Below are 21171 nucleotides of genomic sequence, written 5' to 3'. Positions count from 1 at the left end.
GCTTTCTTGTAAGGACCATCTGCTAGTGGTGAACTTTGAACATTTACTTACCCTAATGCCAATCTGTACTCATGAGCCATGACTGCAGCACCATTTCCTAGTCAACTAAAATAAAAGGCTTACCTGACAGTTGCAAATAAGGCTGAGCTATTTTAGCTTCCAGGGTCACATAGGGAGAGAAATGTGCACCCCACCACCTCCTGCCTTTTTTTTTTTTTTGTCAATGCTTATGAGAAGAATGTACCAGCAAAGAGCTATGTTAACATCAGCAATTCTCCTTGCTCTCTCTTCTGGTTGACAGCTTGGCCAGTGAGATCGCAGATCACAGCTTTAGTTCTTTATTCCAATGGATCTCATCCATATAAGACTGTTTGCTATAGCACACTACAATACAAATAGCTAGAGAAACTCTTCAATTATGCTGTGAAAGAGAATTGATGTGTCTACTTGCAAGCCACAAAGTATATTCTGAGTGCTATAAATTCTTAAAACTTATTATCAATTGCTTCATAGTTCTAGTGTATTATAAAAATTTATTTTAATCTGTTTTTAATATTTTCTTATAAACTTGTTTTAATATTTTCTTATATAATTTCTCTTTCCTTCGACTTAAAATGTTGTTTGTGTTAGAAAATATGGAATGGCCCTGGCCGGTTGGCTCAGCGGTAGAGCGTCGGCCTAGCGTGCAGAGGACCTGGGTTCGATTCCTGGCCAGGGCACACAGGAGAAGCGCCCATTTGCTTCTCCACCCCTCCGCCGCGCTTTCCTCTCTGTCTCTCTCTTCCCCTCCCGCAGCCAAGGCTCCATTGGAGCAAAGATGGCCCGGGCGCTGGGGATGGCTCTGTGGCCTCTGCCTCAGGCGCTAGAGTGGCTCTGGTCACAACATGGCGACGCCCCGGAGGGGCAGAGCATCGCCCCCTGGTGGGCAGAGGGTCGCCCCTGGTGGGCGTGCCGGGTGGATCCCGGTTGGGCGCATGCGGGAGTCTGTCTGACTTTCTCTCCCTGTTTCCAGCTTCAGAAAAATGAAAAAAAAAAAAAAAAAAAGAAAATATGGAATGAACTGGATTTCTTTCTTTTTTGGGAGATTAAAAAAACAATTTACATATTATAGGATTTTTTAATACCATAAAGCTAGTATTTGAGAAGTACTAATTTCATCCCACAATTATACAAAGCTATTTCTCAATGCAACAATATTTTTTAGTGTATCATTATGTTCCAGGTACCTTGCTAGTGCCGAGGATGAACTTTTTGGGCCAAATCAAATATAGCCCCTGTTCTCATGAAGCTTAAAAGCTAGTGTAGAAGCCAGCTATTAATCAAATATTAACAGATGTAATAAGATAGATTACATTCACTAGAATTATGAGAAAATGATTAAAGCAAGAGAACCATAGTTTGCATGGTTTCATACACTTTTCTCAGGTGGAAATGATAGGTATGACCATAGAGCTGCTAGGTCTCCCAGCTGTCCTAGAGTGCTCTGATGTGGGCTACAAGGGGGAATAGAAGAAAGAACATTTGCAGGTGGGAGATGAGGTGGGAAATGGGGGAAGAGGAAAGAAGTGTAGCATGTGCCAAGAAATCTTCCTAGATAGAAAAGGGAAGAACTTTTTATTGACTGTGAAATGTTAGGGCAGGAGAAATGCTGTTTTGAGGAAGAGTACTACAGTTATGTAAACCACGTTGCTATGCTCTTGAAGCAATCCTAGGGCTGAGGGCTACATTTTTTGCCCAGGCTTGTAGAGTTGCATTTTATTTTCCTCTGAATGCCTCATTGCAACTCTATACACATGCTGGATCATTTGTTTAGATTTTTTTTCATACATGACTATATAATAATGAGATAAATATTGTGGAGAATAAAACCTAGAGCTATTAAAACACTAATAGAAAAAAAAAAACTGACCCAAGAAAGACTTCTTTGAGGAAGTGGCATTTGATCTGAGACGTGAAAGATGGGTATGAGTTACCTAGCTGAGGTGCAATGGGGTGGAGGAGTGTTCCAATAAAAGAAAACGTGCACGAGGTTCTGAAACAAGATGAAATTCTAACAAGGTCAGTGCTGCTGAAGCAGAGTGGAGGAACAGTGAGAGAACACACTCCAGGTAAAGCTGGACAGAGGGGCCAGGAACTTGCAGAGCCTTTATCGTTGTGGTAAAGATTTCGAGTTCTTATCCCAACAATAGTTCATACCATTAAGAGAAGCATAATAATGAGAATTTTATTTGAAACAATCACTCTAGCTTCAGTGTAGATTAGAAAATCAATTGGAAAGGAAGAGTGAGGAGGCTCTAACAAAAGATCATATACCAGAGATGATAGAAATTTAGAATGGCAGAAGCGGACAGAATCAAGATGTTTACAATGAACCAAAATGCTAATAAATGATAAGAGACCTATATTGGACAAGTTATATGTGGATCAAAGAAAGGATGGCTCCAAGGATCACAGCGAAATGTTTGAAGACTAGCACTAGATGGAGGGAATGATGCCGAGTTTGGGAAGACTAGAAGAGGCCAGGTGTATGGAATTCACAAACGAAGTCTGAGGTCTCAACTAGGGGTCTGCGTACTTGTAGACAGAACTTGCCAAGGGCATGGTTGAAGCATATACAATATTATAAAAGATTTTCATAGTACCTCTATTAAGTTATTTCTTTTACTTACCTCCCCAATCTGTCAAAAACTAAGTCAGTGGCTTAGAGTAAATGTAACTTTTACATATTTACCCTTAACTAAAATTACTAAAGGAGAACCTCACTTGAATTTAGTACCACAATATATCCACTCCATGGGAAATATTTATAACTAGGGAAAACGTATGTGTCCAATTCCAGAACAAAATAATAAAAATGTGTGAATTTATACACATATACCTTAATGTAAATGGAAAGAAAATTCTCTACCATAATTATGACCAAGACCTGTTACCTTTTCTTTCCAATGCCAAAACATACTCACGTGGCCAGAAAGCGCATGAGTTTTGGAGTAACATTCCACTGTTACTAAACTGGCTTTCTTTCTCAACAGGTGATTTTTTATGTATCTCTTTAGCAAATGGTTCTGTTCAACTTCGCTACAATCTTGGTGACAGAACTATCGTTCTAGAAACTCTCCAAAAAGTAACTACTAACAGAAGTGCTTGGCATGTGATTAAAGCAGGAAGAGTTGGTGCAGAAAGCTACCTGGATCTGGATGGGGTAAATATAACAGAAAAAGCCAACAGTAAAATGAGCTACCTAGACACAAATACCGACTTCTATATTGGAGGAGTGTCATCCTTAAGTTTTGTAAATCCCATGGCAACAGCAAATGAACCTGTAGGTTTTCAAGGTTGTGTCCGAGAGGTTATTATAAATAATCAAGACTTACAATTAACTAAACTAGGAGCGAAAGGTGGCTCAAATGTAGGCGATTGTGATGGGACAGCCTGTGGGTATAATGTGTGCAGAAATAAGGGTAAATGTGTAGTAAATGGCACCACTTTTTCCTGCAGATGTTTGCCACGTTGGACTGGAAATACATGTGATCAATCTGTGTACTGTTTGAATAATCTTTGTCTCCACCAATCTCTATGTATACCTGACCAATTATTCTCTTATAGTTGTTTGTGTACATTGGGTTGGGTGGGAAGGTATTGTGAAAACAAAACTTCATTTTCAACTGCAAAATTTACGGGTAATTCTTACATTAAATACATTGACCCACACTATAGAATAAGGAACCTTCAGTTCACTACTCTATCCTTAAATTTCAGCACTACAGAAAGAGAAGGCTTAATTGTATGGATAGGAAAGGCTCAAAATGAAGAAAATGATTTCCTGGCAATTGGTCTCCATAATCAGACCTTGAAAATAGCAGTTAACTTAGGAGAAAGCATCACTGTTCCTATGATTTATAGCAATGTTATATTCTGTTGTAATAAATGGCATCATATTACTATAATTCAAAATCAGACTCTTATTAAGGCCTACCTAGATGGCAGTCTGATTCTCTCTGAGGATATTGATCCCCGAAAAAAATTTGTTGCTCTAAACTATGATGGCATTAGTTACCTAGGGGGCTTTGAATATGGTCGAAAGGTAAATATTGTTACTCAAGAGATTTTTAAAAGAAATTTTGTTGGTAAAATTAAAGATGTATTTTTTCAGGATTCAAACAAAATTGAGTTAATTGAATCAGAAGGGTACAATGTTTATAATGGAGATGAATAAAATTAGGTTACATGAGTGGTTATTTTAATATACAAAATATTTATGTAAATTGTTGATTCAGTAATTATTTGGAACATTGTTTACTAAAAATCAACTATTTACTATTACCTGAAATAGTCTAAATGCTAACACATTTTTATAAGCTTATAAGTATAGCTACAGAAATATTCTGGCTGTTTTCCTACATCCAATTTATCTGTTAAGTATGTTAATTAGTAGTTTTCACTGTTAGTTCATTTAGTGTTTATTCATCTGTAAATTGTTTTTAAGTAAAATGTAAGTGGGAACAAATTAGTGATACACACAAAGAAAAATAATGAAAAAGCAAAAGTTGTTAAAGGAAAATAAAAATTATGTAAGAAAATATCCTATTACATGGCTATAATCACATGATTGCAATATGAAATTTAAACACTGGCTTAAACCAAAAATTGTATGACTGTGGGAAGGTGAAAGATAAGAGAAAGGAGTTGGCTGGGGAAAGTTAAATCCTTATCTTTCACAGTAACTCATCAATATTATAGTCTTGGTAACTAATTTTTAAATAGCTATCCATCTCACTTACAAATATGAAGGTAGGCCCTGGCCAGTTGGCTCAGCGGTAGAGTGTCGGCCTGGCGTGCGGGGGACCCGGGTTTGATTCCCGGCCAGGGCACATAGAAGCAGCACCCATTTGCTTCTCCACCCCCCCTCCTTCCTCTCTGTCTCTCTCTTCCCCTCCTGCAGCCAAGGCTCCATTGGAGCAAAGATGGCCCGGGCGCTGGGGATGGCTCCTTGGCCTCTGCCCCAGGCACTAGAGTGGCTCTGGTCGCGGCAGAGCAACACCCCGGAGGGGCAGAGCATCACCCCCTGGTGGGCAGAGCGTCGCCCCTGGTGGGAGTGCTGGGTGGATCCCGGTTGGGCGCATGTGGGAGTCTGTCTGACTGTCTCTCCCCGTTTCCAGCTTCAGAAAAATACAAAAAAAAAAAAAAAAAAAAAAAAAAAAAATGAAGGTAAATATCCTAATAAATGTCTAAAAGAATGAGAAGTATTTACCTCTAGAGTAGTACAGATACTGTTGGGTTTTGTTTATAAACTATATAGAATTACTTGACTTTGCAAACAATGTATAAAACTGATATAATTTAAAAATTAAATTTATGTTAAACTTCACTTATGTTTAGCTTTCCAAATCTACAGGCCTCAAAATTGGGTAGAATACAGGTTCTAAAGAATGCCACTGAAAATCACTGTCCTAATATCTGTACTGTTTAAAGCATAACTTGAGGAAGTCCATTTTACCCAGTACCAGTGATTGTGAATAGTATTTTCACTCCCTAGTCCCCCTTCACTGTTGCAAATTGAGAGTAAGTTACTGTTGTTGCTACTTAGCATTTCAGTTTGATGTTTTGACCGATACAAAGAACTGCCAGGACTATGAAGAAAAAAGTAATAAGCATTATATAACCTTAAAAGGTAAAACATGTAATTATCTATTTAATGGAGACTTTACAGAAAAAGGACTGGAGCAGCTTGACCTGTGGTGGTGCAGTGGATCAAGTGTCAACCTGGAACACGGAGGTCGCTGGTTCAAAACCCTGGGCTTGCCCGGTTAAGGCACATATGAGAAACAACCGAGAATTGGTACTTCCCGTTCCTCCATTCCCATTGCCTAAAATCAATGAATAAAATCTTTAAAAAATAAAGACTGAAGTTAAATTCTTTTTGCAAAATCTGCCTGTGCAGGCCCATCTATACAAAAAAACTAGTTAAGAAATGTATCATTTTAAGTACTTCAGGTGTTTTTTTTCTTTTAGGCTTTATTTTTGCCACTTTATTATCATTGGAAAGCTACATACTTGGAAAGCCCTAGAACCAAAGTTCAGAACTTCGGCACCACTGCTGCCAGACACACTATTCCCATTGACTGTGCAAGCAAAATATAAGGTGGAATTCCAGGCTATACATTGATTCGAAGGTGTTTTTCACAGAAACCACAACCCCACAAGACAACTCCACCCACTGTTTTCTGAGCAGCTTTGACTTGAATTTGTTTTGGTCCCTATCATTTCATTTAACTTTTGAAATATTGAGGTCATTGGGATAACTGCTCTAAAAAAATTCCCTGAGCCTGACCAGGTGGTGGCACAGTGGACAGTGCTGGACTGGGATGCAGAAGGCCCAGGTTTGAAACCCCGAGGTCCTCGACATGAGCATGGGCTCACCAGCTTGAGCACAGGGTCGCTGGCATGAGCGTGGGACCACAGACATGACTCCATGGTCGCTGGCTCAGCCCAAAAGTCACTGGCTTGAAGCCCAAGGTCGCTGGCTAGAGCAAGGGGTCACTGGCTTTGCTGTAGCGCCCCGCCCTTCCCTGTCAAGGCACATGAGAAAGCAATCAATGAATTAATGAGCCACAACAAAAGAACTGATGCTTCTCATCTCTTTCCCTTCCTTTCTGTCTGTCCTTATCTGTTCCTCTGTCAAAATAAAATTCCTTGAAATCAATTGAAAGATCTGCCTGTAAGATAGATCTGACTGAAAAACTAATGGTCCAGAACAGAAACTTGAAGCATTTTTCTAAAAACTGAATTATTCCACCCCCGCCACACACACAAAAGAAAACATTTGTTAATAATCAAATGTAACTTTTAAAGATACACATTTTATGTAAAAAGACAAGAAAGCTGTTCTAGGTAAGGTTATAAAGTCTTCAAGAAAACTGCCTGAACCACATCCCTATCATTTTAGGCCACATGTTGTCTCATAATAGTGTGCCTTTCTTTAGAGTAATGTCTCCCAAAGTGTAGTCCAAGGATCTTTTCAGAGGATGCAGATTACTTCTTTTCCCAACAAATCTATGTGAAGCCAGATTTTCTTCATACATTTCATACAAAATGACAGACTGCAAAACACTGAATGAAGCAGACACAGGATCCAGCTCTCCTAAGTCAGAAATTGGAGATGCGGACAAATAAAAAACAATGACACTCTTACTAAACTGATTTGGTCTGTAAGTTATTTTCCATTAAAAAAAGTTACATTAATACAATGGGATTATCTTTAAATTAACAAATATTCTTAATCTGTAACACTTTAATTTCTAATATGCTAAATGATATAAAATCATAAACACAAAAGCTCTTACTGTTCTCTATTAAGTGTAAAGGAGTCCTGAAACTAAAAAGTTTGAGAATTGTTGCTTTAAAAGTGCTTCTCACAGTTGCAAATTTATACTGAAGTGTGATCACCACACTGCAAGCTCTGAAACGGGAAGCCTAATGGTACTGCTCACCAGAGAATTCCCAGAACCTAGCAAACACCTGCAGAATAGGCACAACATAATTGAAAACTGCCACCTGGAGGTTCTCCTGCAAGTCCATTTTTTTTTCACCTTCAAGTCCAAAATCTCACGTGGTCAATTGTCAGCATTCGTTTTTGTTATCCTAGCGATGGTGTTGAAGATTTATCTGAGATGCATTTCCAGCACAAGCCAATAATCAATACACAAAGACCTTTTTAAGATAATTTTACTGTTATGCTTCTGAAACAAAGTGCCGAGTGTGAACATGGGTACACTTTTTAAATTGAGTTGAAATATCTAAGCCAGGGGGTGGCAATATTTACCTTTTACAGATTCTTCTTAAAGAGTAAGTTCCTGGTGGGAGCGGATCAGAGGTATTTGGGGATACTGGGAGTTACACTGGATTCACGGTGTTTTAAGTATGTATCCTGGGATTCCCTCCAATGACTTATTTCTGCATCTGTATATGAACAGTGGGCAAATATTCTCAAGACACGTCTAGAGACTGACCTAATGTTTTTCAGCTCATCTATGCATGCACCCTCTTACTCTATACATGAATAAGTGAATTTCTTTATGGAACAGGAATCAAAGAATCAGGGTATTTGGTACTTTTTAAAAAGCAGTAAACAGCCTGACCAGGCGGTGGCGCAGTGGATAGAGTGTCGGACTGGGATGCGGAAGAACCAGGTTCGAGATCCCAGGGTTGCCAGCTTGAGCGCGGGCTCATCTGGTTTGAGCAAAAAACTCACTAGCATGGACCCAAGGTTACTGGCTCGAGGGGGGGGGGTACTCAGTCTGCTGAAGGCCTGCGGTCATAGCACATATGAGAAAGCAATCAATGAACAACTACAGTGTCGCAAAGGAAAACTGATGATTGATGCTTCTCATCTCTCTCCGTTCCTGTCTGTCCATCCCTACCTATCCCTCTGACTCTCTCTCTGTCCCTGTAAAAAAATAAAAATAAAAAAAGCAGTAAACAGCTTTGGGAGACAAAAGTCAAGAGTTGATTTTATATAAATATACTGGCTTTGTAGTCATTAGTAAATTGGTAACCTGACCACTGTTTTAGAAGGACCTAAGGAGATGGGAATTATGCAACTGGTACATTCAAATGTTAAAATTCCATCAACTATTTGCTTTAGTAGCTGATTCTTTAACTCTTATAATGCACTTAAACTTGATTCAAATCATTCTTTAAAAACACTGCTATATTAAAAACTAAGAACAGCTCAGTATAAATTTACCAGTTTAGTTTAACAAATAAAGATTAATATTTAAGCGGTTTAACTTGCAACTCCATTCTCTTCTCTATTGCTGGTATTATTTTTAACCTTTAAATGTATTTACTATGACCTTAGATGTTTTATATCTCCAAAATTTTAAGATTGGTTCACCCACAACTAGGCTACAATTAGGTGAGTCAAGAGCCGTGGTAAACAGAATGGCACCCCGAAATATCTACATCCTGATACCTGACAGCTGTAAATGTTACACAACAAAGGGGAATGAAAGTCATGGAAGGAATTTAGGTGCTAATCAGGGGACCTTAAAAAAGGAAGATTATCTTGTATTACCCGGCTTGCTCTGTATAGGGTTTCAGGTATGTTAATGAAAATGGGAAGGGCTATGAAAGGTATGTATAATAATCAGGCTTTGGTCCCTCTGTCCTATTCTCAATTCTCAATTCTCAGAGCACAACTGCTATGCATTTTGACTTTGGAGAAAAACAGAACTAAGAATCCCAGGTCTGATCATAGCAATCTAACCTGGGTCAAGTTTTTTGACTTTTCCAAGTACCAGTTTCCTCAGCTCAAACATAAGTCTTTAATCTTTCAGGCCGACCAAGGTTTATACTACTATATATAAAGTGTTCAGCACAAGGTTTGCAATACAGAGGGTTTGTGGAGTCAAAATCCAATGAGGTATGAATTTTAAAGTAAGCATCACAACATGTATTAGAAACTATTGGCTAAGCATTACAACATGTATTAAAAACTGACTTTGTTTTCTCTAATTCTTGACTTGAACTCTGTAAAAGAAACCTAGTGTTTGAATAACCCCCAACCAGATAAAGCAGTGAAATCAGATTTACTGACAACATACATATTTGAAATAAAAAAGCTAAGGGGAGGGGCGGGAATCCTAACAATTTTTTCATCATGGTGCAAATGATGACCCATCCACCTTAAGTTTTGTTTGCAGATTTTCTAACAAATTAGTTTCCAAAAGAAAAGTAGACCAAAATTAAACAAATTTTATTTAAGTACAAGTCCTGTTTCAGAACTTTTGTGATGAAAAACTTCAGAAGGATGACAAACAACAAAAATGATGCAAGTTGCTGAAGTTAGACAAAATGTAAGGTCTTGAACTTCCGCTCCTTTTCTCTCCAATGACATAAACATAGCTGCCTCTATTAGTTAAAAAAACAAAAATAAAAACCTATTCTTAACTCTGATCACTAGACTTTTCAAGAAATCAAACACTACCCTTTTCATTTTGTAAAGCCATTTATATTTTTCTTCATTAATATAGTTAAGTAAATGTACTGGTTTTTCTCTTTGCTTGGCCTCAAGTGTTAGTACCATTTGGTAGCTATTGCTTTAAATTACATCAATACAATATATAGTTTAGATTGTAAATAGATTTAGATTTGGATTAATAACAGCTTCCATGTGCTTTCTATTTCAAGCAAAACCAGCATATGAAACTGCAACTACCCCCAAATTAGGGTTAATGACATATTTTACAGATTCAAAATGCATTTCTCATAAATAAAAGTCCTGTGGTTTTACAATTATTAGTCAGTGTACCAAATTTTGATAGTATCAAGTCTTCAGAAATATACCTATAAAGTGGGCTATAGTTTTTCACTGGTAGTTCAAAATTCTAACCTTTTCAGAATTACATTTTTATCAATAGCCTATAATATAGGACAAAGAAATCATTTTTCCTCTCATCGAATGCCTGACACACAGATCGCTATGCCTTTATGTATGTTCTTGGATGAGCTTAAAAAAAAATTCTGAAGATAATTAAAGCTTAAACAAGAAATCCTTTTACTACCGAATTTCAAATCACACACACAAAATAAGTGAGAAATTCTTTTATCATATTTAGAATCAAAATATCCCTTAAAATATTTACATTTACAGTAAAAAGGATAGCAAAACACAAGATCATGTACAAGCTGAAGTATTCAAGTTTCTGAAGAGGCAAAAAGGAAAGGAAAATAATGGCCTACAACAAAGCTGCAGTACATATGCTAATAAATGCCTTCAATGAGTGCACATTAAAGCAGTAAATGTACTCCTTGGGCTTCTGATTCTTGGTCAAAAACTGCTCAAAAAGCTGATTAATATAATCTGATTATGAAGTCGTTGGCCTTTTTGTTGCTTCTCTCGTTTCTTTAAAAACAGTGCAATTTAAAACAAACTTACAGAGCACACATTACTCTCAATTAGTCATATAAAGAACATTCACTAGAGGCAGTAAATATATTTCAGTTAACCATATTTACCAATTAAGGAATAAAACTAAAATTTCTAAGCTTTTATTGTATATTAATAAAACAAATCTTTGAATATACAGCAATGTAAAACTTTTAGAAATATTCAATTCCTAGACTAGAGACAGTGGCATGAAGGGATGATGAGCACTGGCACAGAGCCCTCCGCACCAACACACCTAAGTTACTGTTCTGCAAACCACCAGCATTAAAAATCTGAAAGAGGGCACAATCCTAGCAGGTAATCAGAAAGTTTGTAAGATACAACATTTAACATTTATTTAAATGTAATCTTGCAGCAGCCCGCAACTCTACCTCTTGCTTTTAGCTCTGTCGGTGTGGTCCCTATCTTTGTGGTACCTATCTCTGTCCTTTTCTCCTTCTCTGTGTTTACTTTTCTCTCGTTCTTTGTCCTTTTCATGGTCTTCACTTTTGGGTTTATCTGGTTTCTTGTCTGCATTCCTACTATCTCTGCTGGCTTTTCCGTCTGCTCCTCGATCACCATGTGATAACCGTGCCCTCTCTTTATCTTTGTGCCCTTCCTCTCTGCTTTTTCTGTCTCTGTCCTTGTCTTGGGTTCTGTCTCTGCGTCTATGCCTTTCAGATTCTTGTTCCCATTCCTTCTCGTGTCGCTCTCTTTTCAAGTGGTGTGAGTCACTATAAAACCTCTGGCGATCCCCTTTGCCCCTATTAAATGACCTATCCAGTTGCTGTTGCTCTTGCCTACCACCCCAAGGGTCACTATGGCGCCTTTCTGGTCTTCGAATGTCTTTAGCCTGGTAAAAATTTTGTGGGCCTATATACCTTGATGTTTGTGAAAGGGGACCCATCATACGTTGAGGCTGGCCTGTCAGATGAACAACAGGTGGCCAGGGAACCATGGGATTTTGAGCAAAGCCAAAGCCTGGAGGGGGAAGTAACGGGGGTGGCAAATGTGGTGGAAACCCGAACATGCTTTGTGGGGGGAAACTAGGAGGCCCTGGAAACGGAAAGCCAGGGGGGTTAGACTTGAGATGCTGAAGGTTGGGTTGCTGTGGCCTCATGGGTGAAAAGTTTGCACTTGTTCTGGGACTGGTGCTTCTGGAAGTAAAGCTGATGTTTTTAGAAGAAAATTCTGATTGACCTGTGTTTCCAACTTCAAAATGAGATGATGTTGCTGCTGATCCTCTTCGAAACGGGTGCACAGTTTCAATATTTTGCATTAATATACTCTCCTCTGAGGGTTTTGCTTGTTCTGTTTGAGAAACGTGTGTGTCTTCTACTGTTGCCGAGTTTTGTGCAACTCCTGAATTATCACTCTGCTGAGCACTTGAATTTTTCTCTAGAGAAGACGTCTTCTCCTCTACATTGGCTTGCTCTACTAAGTGCTCCTTTTGTGACGGACCAGGCAAGGGGGGCTTTTCTCCATTCCCACAATTATCTTCATCTTTGTTTTCTGGGGCAGGAACCTGCTGACTCCGTCCTGCTGCTTGCCTAGGATCCCTTTTCAGGTTGATAAACTGTGGGGACCTTGCTGTATTAGCAACAGGGTTTTCACTGCAACTCACATTACCATCTGTGTTTCCTTTTCCTACACTTGACCTGCATGGAGAACCAGTATTTGAAGTCTGATTATCTTGCAAATTATTCTCCTGATCTTGCTGCAGCTGTCTTTTCAATGTTTTTTCTTTGCTCTCCACAGTTTCCTCTTGTTTTGACTGAATTGATAAATTTGTTAAGAATGCTTCTGTAGAAACATCCGGTGGTTTACCTCTGAGACTAAGGCTCGTCAAAGGTCCAGGAGAAACAGAGGAGGGCCCCGCTGCTGAGCTTTCTTCCCCTGTTAGGACCGAATTACCTGTAGATTCTGAAAGGTTATCTACTTTAACCTTTACCTCCTTAGCTTCACCATCAGTTGCTTCTACTTTATCTATTTTCTCTGCTTTGGGGTTGGTTTGCTCATTTATAAATGGAATTTCTTTAAGAGTATTTTGTTCTATCGCTGACTGAGTCTGTTCATACACTTGACCAGTAGTACCCAAAAGGCTCTGAAGTATATCATCCACAGGAAGAGGTTTGTTTGCTAATTCCAGAGTAGAAGGCTGATTTTCCCAGCCAATCAACACCCCAGGAAGGAATCTTAAAGGTTTTGGTGGCTCCTGTTTGGTGACTTCCACTAAAGGGTCCATTACTGTTGGAAGGTCTTCCTGAAGAGTCTGCTGAGGTTTGTTTCTCTGCTTGTGCAACACAGTTGTAAAAGAATTAAAAAAGTCATTTTCTTCCTCTGGTGCTTCCTCTGTGGAAGCCTCTATTTTACTTTTCTTATCGGGTGGCAGTGCTGCCGGGACACTTTCAGAGGTCTCAGCAGTGTGACTGCCACTGGCACTAGCACTGTGCTGCCGCTTCAGTTTCTGACGAATAATCAAACCCAACAACAGATTAGGTCTATGCAGCTCAAGTCCTATATAAAATGAAAAAGATAAAGTAAGTCACTTTCAATCATTAAAATAAAGGATAAACTTTTGCACTAGCTTATACAGGCTATTAATCAGTGCCTTTCCTTCTCAAGTCAAGTCTACGGCCTGAATCCTGAGGTAAAAGCAGAATTTTTTCCACCTGGTTCCACCTCCCACTTTGTTTTATTCACACTCTATTATTAAAATATATACCTACCAGGTCCATCAAAAGGCACAAGAGGGTGTGGAATTTTATCTGTGGCACCCAAAGGAATAAGGTACATATCTTTAATCTGCTTCATGTTGTTAGCAGCTACTCCATAGCGCTTTCTGCTACTGAAGTACGCAAACAGCAAAGTATAAGAAATTTGATCTTCTTCAGTTACGGGTGTGAAGCGAACCACACAAATTTCCTATTCAAGAAAGTAAATAGTTGTTCAAAATAATTACCTAAACAATAGCTTGATTTTAAATACCATTTCTCAACCAGTAATGATCTATTGAATTTTAAAATGCTGGTTATCAAATAACATGGTTTATTTACTAACTTAAATGCAGATAAGAATACTAGAAAGAACAACTCTTTAGAAAAGATCTTTGCTGACCCATTGGAGGAGTTATCTAAGAAGTGTTCCAGAAGACACTGAGTACCATGGTACTGAATGTGTTCAAGGTGACACACTTCTCAGTGGCAGATAAGATTTTTAAACCCAAGTCTTTTAATGTCTATACTATGTCCTTATTTCCAATATTACAACTTCCACAGAGGGCTGCCTGTGTTCTGAGGACACTGCAAATTAATAGCAATTACCACCACCCTACCATATACACATACACACAAATCCACTGATAATCCAAGCTACAGGGACTGTATTTACAAATAAAGGGTGAAAAGATCTCAAATACACATAGGCCATATATTTTAAAAAATCATTTGGCTTACTCAGGAACTCATCTGTTTGCCTGGGCTCTTGGCTTTGTTTCAGCGAAAATAGGAAGTCCTAAATTGATATTAATTTGGTAGTGTAAAAAAATGGATGCTTTTTCAAGAAGGTATACTGTCAAAATGGGAGACAGCTAGACCTGTTGCAGAGTTCAAATTGATGTAGGAGCCTATAGAAAAAATGTGAATGAACTGAACTATGGCTCTACCACTTCTAAAAGGTCTGTCATCTAAACTGTCCTCTTTGGCCCTGGCCGGTTGGCTCAGTGGTAGAGCGTCGGCCTGGCGTGTGGAAGTCCCGGGTTCAATTCCCGGCCAGGGCACACAGGAGAGGCGCCCATCTGCTTCTCCACCCTTCCCCCTCTCCTTCCTCTCTGTCTCTCTCTTCCCCTCCCGCAGCTGAGGCTCCATTGGAGCAAAGATGGCCCGGGCGCTGGGGATGGCTCTATGGCCTTTGCTTCAGGCGCTAGAGTGGCCCTGGTTGCAACAGAGCAACGCCCCAGGTGGGCAGAGCATCGCCCCCTGGTGGGCGTGCCGCGTGGATCCTGGTCGGGTGCATGCCGGAGTCTGTCTGACTGCCTCCCCGTTTCCAGCTTCAGAAAAATACAAAATATATATATATAATTAAAAAATAAATAAATAAATAAATAAATAAACTGTCCTCTTTTAGAGGTAACCATGATGTTTCAGTTTGTTAAGACAGAGGCATAATATAAAGTGTTTGGCAGTAATATATTGCTCACAAAAATTAGGGGATTTTTTATCACTTCATATTTGTTTTGAAATATTCCTTAAATTTTGTGAGCAGTATATATGGATAAATCATGAGTCATTCCCAAAATGTCTAAGAGTAATACACCATCTAATACTTTCCCATGACTTGCTGTCATGAAAAGGTGACAGCAAAAATATGAACTTAATTTTTTTAGTACTTCAAAGCTCATATGTATTCTAACACTATCCGTTTAAATTCTAAAATCTATATTAGAAAAAAAATATCCTTTTCTAATTTTAAGATTATCCATTTTGGATTACTGCATTTATTTTATTTTATTTTTTTAATTGATTTTAGAGAGAGAAAAAAAGGAGAGACAGACAGAAACAGACAGAAAAACTGATTCCTGTATGTGCCCTGACCGGGGATCGAACCTACTACGTTCATGTTTTAGGACTACGCTCTATCCAACCAGCCATTTGGCTAGGGCATTTTAAATTACTTCTAATTTTGCTGAAGACTTCTAATCTTATTTTTAAATTATAGATTAAAAAAATTAGTATTTGCTTATTCAAGTTTTTTTTCCAAGATTTATTATTAAATGTCTAGATCAGGGGTCCCCAAACTTTTTACACAGGGGGCTAGTTCACTGTCCCTCAGACCGGTGGAGGGCCGAACTATAAAAAAAACTGAACAAATCCCTATGCACACTGCACATATTTTAAAGTAAAAAAACAAAACGGGAACAAATACAATATTTAAAATAAAGAACAAGTACATTTAAATCAACAAACTGACCAGTATTTCAATGGGAACTATGCTCCTCTCACTGACCACCAATGAAAGAGGTGTCCCTTCTGGAAGTGCCGCAGGGGCCAGATATATGGCCTCAGGGGGCCGCATGCGGCCCTCGGGCCGTAGTTTGGGGACCCCTGGTCTAGAATATAGTAGGTACTATTATTCTTGGAGGGAGAAACAATTTCTTCTAATCATTAATTTTTCCTGTGCAGTAGTGTTCTATGAATTAAAGAGATAAAAGAAAATAGAAAAAAGAGAGAAATATTATTGTGATAGAGGCTACTAGTTACCTATTACCCTCTTTTCCTCCTATTACAAAGAGAAGCCCTAACTTTTAGCTAGGCACATGGCCATGCAATCTATAACATTTCCAAAGATCACATTTCCCAGCCTTCTTAGCAGTTGTATAAGTCCATGTGACTAAATCTTAACAATAAAAAGTAGTGAGAAAATAACTACAATTTCTAGGTCTTACTTTTGAAATAACTGGACACACGTTTTTACTTTTTTCCCATTTGGTGCTAATACATCAGCTCTGACCATGTTTGACTGACAAGGATAACACTGTTAGAATCAACAAAATAATTACAAAGATGCATAAAAATAAATAAATAAAAATACAAAGATGCATAAAAATAAAAAAAATAAAAAAATAAGACAGAAGAGGCTGGTCCCTGAATGATTTGTAGAACCAGAGCCGCAAACCACCATGAATAAATGACCTCCCTAATATAACTAAAAAAAAATATTAACTTCCATATTTTTTGAGCCCTTATATTTTAGGGCTTTGTTGCAGCAGCTTAGACTATACCATAACTAAAACAAATGTCTCCAATCAAAGCAAGGCAAAATATCAAGATGAATCTCAAAATTCACTCAAAAACATTTCTTCCAAATCACTGAAGAAGTCACTGAGAAAGCAAATCAAGAAATAGAAAAAAAAAACTCACAAAAACAATGATGGGCCTGTTTGACCTTAGCAAATGGCTTTAGTTCAGTTTTGTTGGGCATATATTTAGATTTAGAATTTGTATTGACTCCCTACCCAGGGGATCTTGCATGAGAACTCGTAGTGATTTACTTTTAAAATATTCTCTGAAACTGGTATAATGAAAAAGTTTCCCTTACCTTGGTTCCTGATGCTTTAATTTTTTCCACATAATCCCAAACTGTCTGAGGCGATATCCTGCCACCTACTTGAATACTATCTGGTAGATCCTGTAGTAAAAAGTGAAGGTGATCAATGTACACAGAATATATTTATTATAATACTCATAGTTCATACAAATTTAGCTCTCTAATTTGAAATAAAAAATAATAAAAAAATTGTGAAATGCATTATCAGAGAACATAAGAACGCAGAGAGACAGTAGCTAGGCTTTACCACAAATGTCAATTCTAAATGGCTTAAGGTGGATGTCCAAAATACAGTTAAACGATGTGACATCATGTTCACTCTCAGCAGGAGACAGGCACAGGAGAGAAAGAGTGGCAAGAATATCTCATTGACAATCCAGGAAAAATATAGATTTCAGAGTATTAGGGGAGATTGTTTTTCAGTTCCCACAACACACTCCTTTTTGTTTGATAGTAGTAGGCAGGGGTATGCCTTAATAATTAACAGCTGGTTTCAGAAGTTTGATGATAAGGTACATTTTTGCACAGAAAAGGGTATCACTATAATAATCTAAGGTTCATTTTTTTAAAGGTATAATTTTTCTGAAAACAATGATTACAAATATATAAAATCAATTAAGAACTGATTAAGAACATTTAAATGGATTAAGAATATTTAAAACTTTAATCAGTATACTTCCATTTTTTCCATGAAAACTCAAAAAATCATTAAAGTATAATTAATTGATATTAAAATCAATTAAGTTTATTTAAATTATTGCTTTAAATTATTTTGTTTGGGATTGTGGTCTCAACCAAACTAAAAATATATAGAAAGCAGAATTATTCTGAGAAGAAATCACGTAGAAATTGGACTAGGAAGCAGAATGATAGTTTGTTTAAAATCAAAAGGATTCTATAGTTCAGAACTTAATTCTGCATTTAACAGAAAAGTGTTCTTCACCACGGACTGATCAAAGATGAAGTTTTCACATAGACTTATTCAAAAAGAAGAGAATCATGAATCCATGTAATCTTTCTCTTATAAAATTGGCATTTCTAAAATATTATTTGCCGCCTGACCAGGCGGTGGTGCAGTGCATAGAGCATCAAACTGGGATGTGGAGGACCCAGGTTCAAGACCCCGAAGTCACCAGCTTGAATACGAGCTCATCTGGTTTGAGCAAAGCTCACCAGCTTGGACCCAAGGTCGCTGGTTCAAGCAAGGGATTACTCGGTCTGCTGTAGCCCCATGGTCAAGGCACATAAGGAGAAAGCAATCAATGAACAACTAAGGTGTCACAACGAAAAACTAATGATTGATGCTTCTCATATCTCTCTGTTCCTGTCTATCTGTCCCTATCGATCCCTCTCTCTGACTATCTCTGTAAAATAAATAAATAAATAAATTTGTCAAGCAAATTATCATAAAATAATAAGATTATTAATCAAAAACACAACTGCTAAACAAACTGATCAATAATCAGATAAGCAACATTACATTGAGTTGTTAAACTAATTCAGCCTAATAGAAAAAAAAGTAAAATTTATCATGGTCTTAGAAGGAATGAGAGCATATATATATATGATTTAGGCTTTCTAAAATATTGGGAAAAAATTTTTTTTTAACTTTTGCCTTTATGGTCAGTGGGCTGAGAATAAATGGAAAAGGTTAATTTTAGAGATGAATATGATTAATATCAAAATATAACATCAACAAAAATAGAATACACGAGTACTGACATATTTTCCTTCTGCATAAACACTGAAAGATACAAGCTCTCAATGTTCAAAAACTGTCATACTGAATGTCATTATTTTCACATTTAGCATAATACTAAAAATACTATAGCTGTTTATTTTCCAATAGTTCCTTTCTTTTCCTTCAGATATAAAACCAACCAAAGGTACCACTACAGATTGGTCTCATGGGAGTGTTAACTAGCTGTGGTTTCAACTATAGTTTATACTTTATTCACAGAAACAGGCAAGTTAAGAATGATTGTTATAAAGTTGAGAAAACATAAGCAGTAAGTAGGGAAACTAGAAGGCTTGTTAACACTGAAAAATCTTCCTGAAAGCCATAATAGCTAAACAAAAACTGAGATATCCATACAGACTCTAACATGCCGATTTAACACTTTCTGAGCACCGCTGTTTTTTTTATAGTTCTAAAACTCCATTTGGGAAATCATAATTCCATTAACTGAATGGTTTAAGAATCAGTCAATAAATAATGAATGAAAATATATTTTTATTATTTTATTACATTGTTTCCTTGCTTACTGCTTTCAGAAACACATAAAAATAAAGCAGAAAAAGGCAGAAAAGTTCAGTTACCTCTGTCAAGTACTCAGGGGAACCAGACACTGGGTAGGCTTTGGTAACAAATTTTGCCACAGAAGGCATGTTGATAAAACCTTTCCAGATGAAGTTCAACCGAGCCAGGAATGTGCACTCAACTTCAACAGTTCCAGGCATCTCTGGACTAGAAAATGAAAGTAAAAAAATTGTCAGCCTAAGACATGCTCATGAATAAATGCATTTTCTACATAGTCATCAACTATATCTATTTTAGCACATCAAGAAGGCCAAAATACTTAAAGGCTATTGACTAAAGAGTCTATATTTCCACTATATAAAATTATATTCTATAGTCATGCTTTACAATGTCATCCTTCTTGGCTGGGTTAGGTACACTAATGTCCAGAGAAGTGCGAACAATTTTTATTTAGTGACCTTTCTCCCTCCTGTCTTTTGGGACAAGCATAATGAAAGGGAGTTTAATTGTCAAGTTCCAACACATTCAAATCTCTAAATTAACTTTCCAAGTCTTATCCTTTTATCTCCATTAGCATAGGGAAGTACAATTACTTTTTCAAAAGAAATGTTCCTAAAACATGTCACTTTTCTGTTTGTGAAGACCTCCAGGTATAAAATGGCAAATACAAATATTTATAATAAAGATTACAGAAATGATGACTAAGAAAATTACCGTGGAGCAGGAGAGAACGTTGTCTTTGGAGACTCTTGTTTTTCTTCCTCAAAGAATTCAGAAGCCAAAATATTTGACGTTGAAGATAATGCATCTGCTATACTTTCTGCTTCATTGTCTGAATGTTTACGGGATACTCCAACAACAACTTTCACCTTTTTTGGAGAAAGATCATCTACAGGTGGTGCCATTCGACCTAAAGCCAGAAGACACCAAAATAAGCTTTATTTGTAAACTAAAATTTCTGTAACTTCATTCACTTTCACTTCTAAAGTTATTCAGTTTCCCTGATTGAATTGTTACGTAACCATATATATTTCCTGGAGAAATTTTTAAACATCATTTCTCACACATCACACCTCTCTGACTGATGTGAGAATTAGGAACAGACGATGTAAGGCAGTTCAGACAAACTGATATGGAAACACAACTAGAACCGAAAATAGGTTTCTTGATTCTGTAGCAAAATTTTTATAACTATACCAAATTTCTAGAGCCTTCAGAAGTAACTTGGAAGAAATGGGTAAAAAAAAATTACTAAAAATGAAAATTATTAGTAAAATTTAGAAAATGACATTAATTTTATGCCTTTGCATCAAGAAAGGGAAAAATAAGTCACTAAATCATTCTGAAAACAAGTTGTCTAGAAGCATTAAACCAATGTTTTTCTGTGCTATCATTAAATTTACCAAACTATTGACCTGAAAATGATTAAAACCATAAGAAATATATGAAGAGTATTTTTATGAAGCCTTTTTCCAGATAAAATAACTAAATGGGCATATTCAAATATACTATTACACTATGGATAGCTTTCTTTAGAGATAACAATGTCTAAAAACACTCTGCCCTTTAGCCTGTACCATCGTGCAGACTATAAAATATGTGAACACACTTAATCTTGAAAAGATATAATTATTTTTATTTTAAAGTTACATAATTTATAATACATTTAATCTAGTTTCTGGTACAACAATGGAAAGCAGCATTATCAACTAACCTAAAGAATTTTTCATGTTACTGAAAAAGGTATCATTCCATTAATGTACTACAGTAAAAATAATAAAATTGACAGCCACATCTCTAGAGCTTTAAAAAATTCTTGATCCTCCACCTTTACCAATAGACTGAATATGAATGTAAACTCTTCCTTATCACATCA

At 37.1% G+C, this 21171-nt stretch overlaps 2 protein-coding genes across 12 annotated transcripts in view; one reads left to right on the top strand and one right to left on the bottom strand.

Moving 5' to 3' along the window:
* LOC136319192 (protein eyes shut homolog) overlaps window positions 1-5811 on the top strand; it is a 323769-nt gene extending 317958 nt beyond the window's left edge. The window contains exons 11-12 of the mRNA XM_066252570.1: window positions 3033-3461; window positions 5588-5811. Of these exons, the coding sequence (XP_066108667.1) occupies window positions 3033-3461; window positions 5588-5811 (653 nt within the window). The remainder of the gene's footprint in view (window positions 1-3032; window positions 3462-5587) is intronic.
* A 4779-nt stretch (window positions 5812-10590) lies between these two features.
* PHF3 (PHD finger protein 3) overlaps window positions 10591-21171 on the bottom strand; it is a 92974-nt gene continuing 82393 nt past the window's right edge. For all 11 annotated transcript variants that reach the window (XM_066253086.1, XM_066253107.1, XM_066253121.1 and 8 more), the window contains 5 exons: window positions 20010-20205; window positions 19355-19502; window positions 17027-17116; window positions 13660-13855; window positions 10591-13447 (listed from right to left, as the gene is read on the bottom strand). In XM_066253086.1, coding sequence (XP_066109183.1) covers window positions 11319-13447; window positions 13660-13855; window positions 17027-17116; window positions 19355-19502; window positions 20010-20205 — 2759 coding nt within the window. In that variant the 3' untranslated portion in view covers window positions 10591-11318. The remainder of the gene's footprint in view (window positions 13448-13659; window positions 13856-17026; window positions 17117-19354; window positions 19503-20009; window positions 20206-21171) is intronic.

This window comes from Saccopteryx bilineata, chromosome 1, assembly GCF_036850765.1.
Source record: "Saccopteryx bilineata isolate mSacBil1 chromosome 1, mSacBil1_pri_phased_curated, whole genome shotgun sequence".
NCBI classification, from domain to species: domain Eukaryota; kingdom Metazoa; phylum Chordata; class Mammalia; order Chiroptera; family Emballonuridae; genus Saccopteryx; species Saccopteryx bilineata.
Note: the sequence above shows the minus strand (reverse complement) of the source record. Positions and strands in the feature narration are given on the sequence as shown.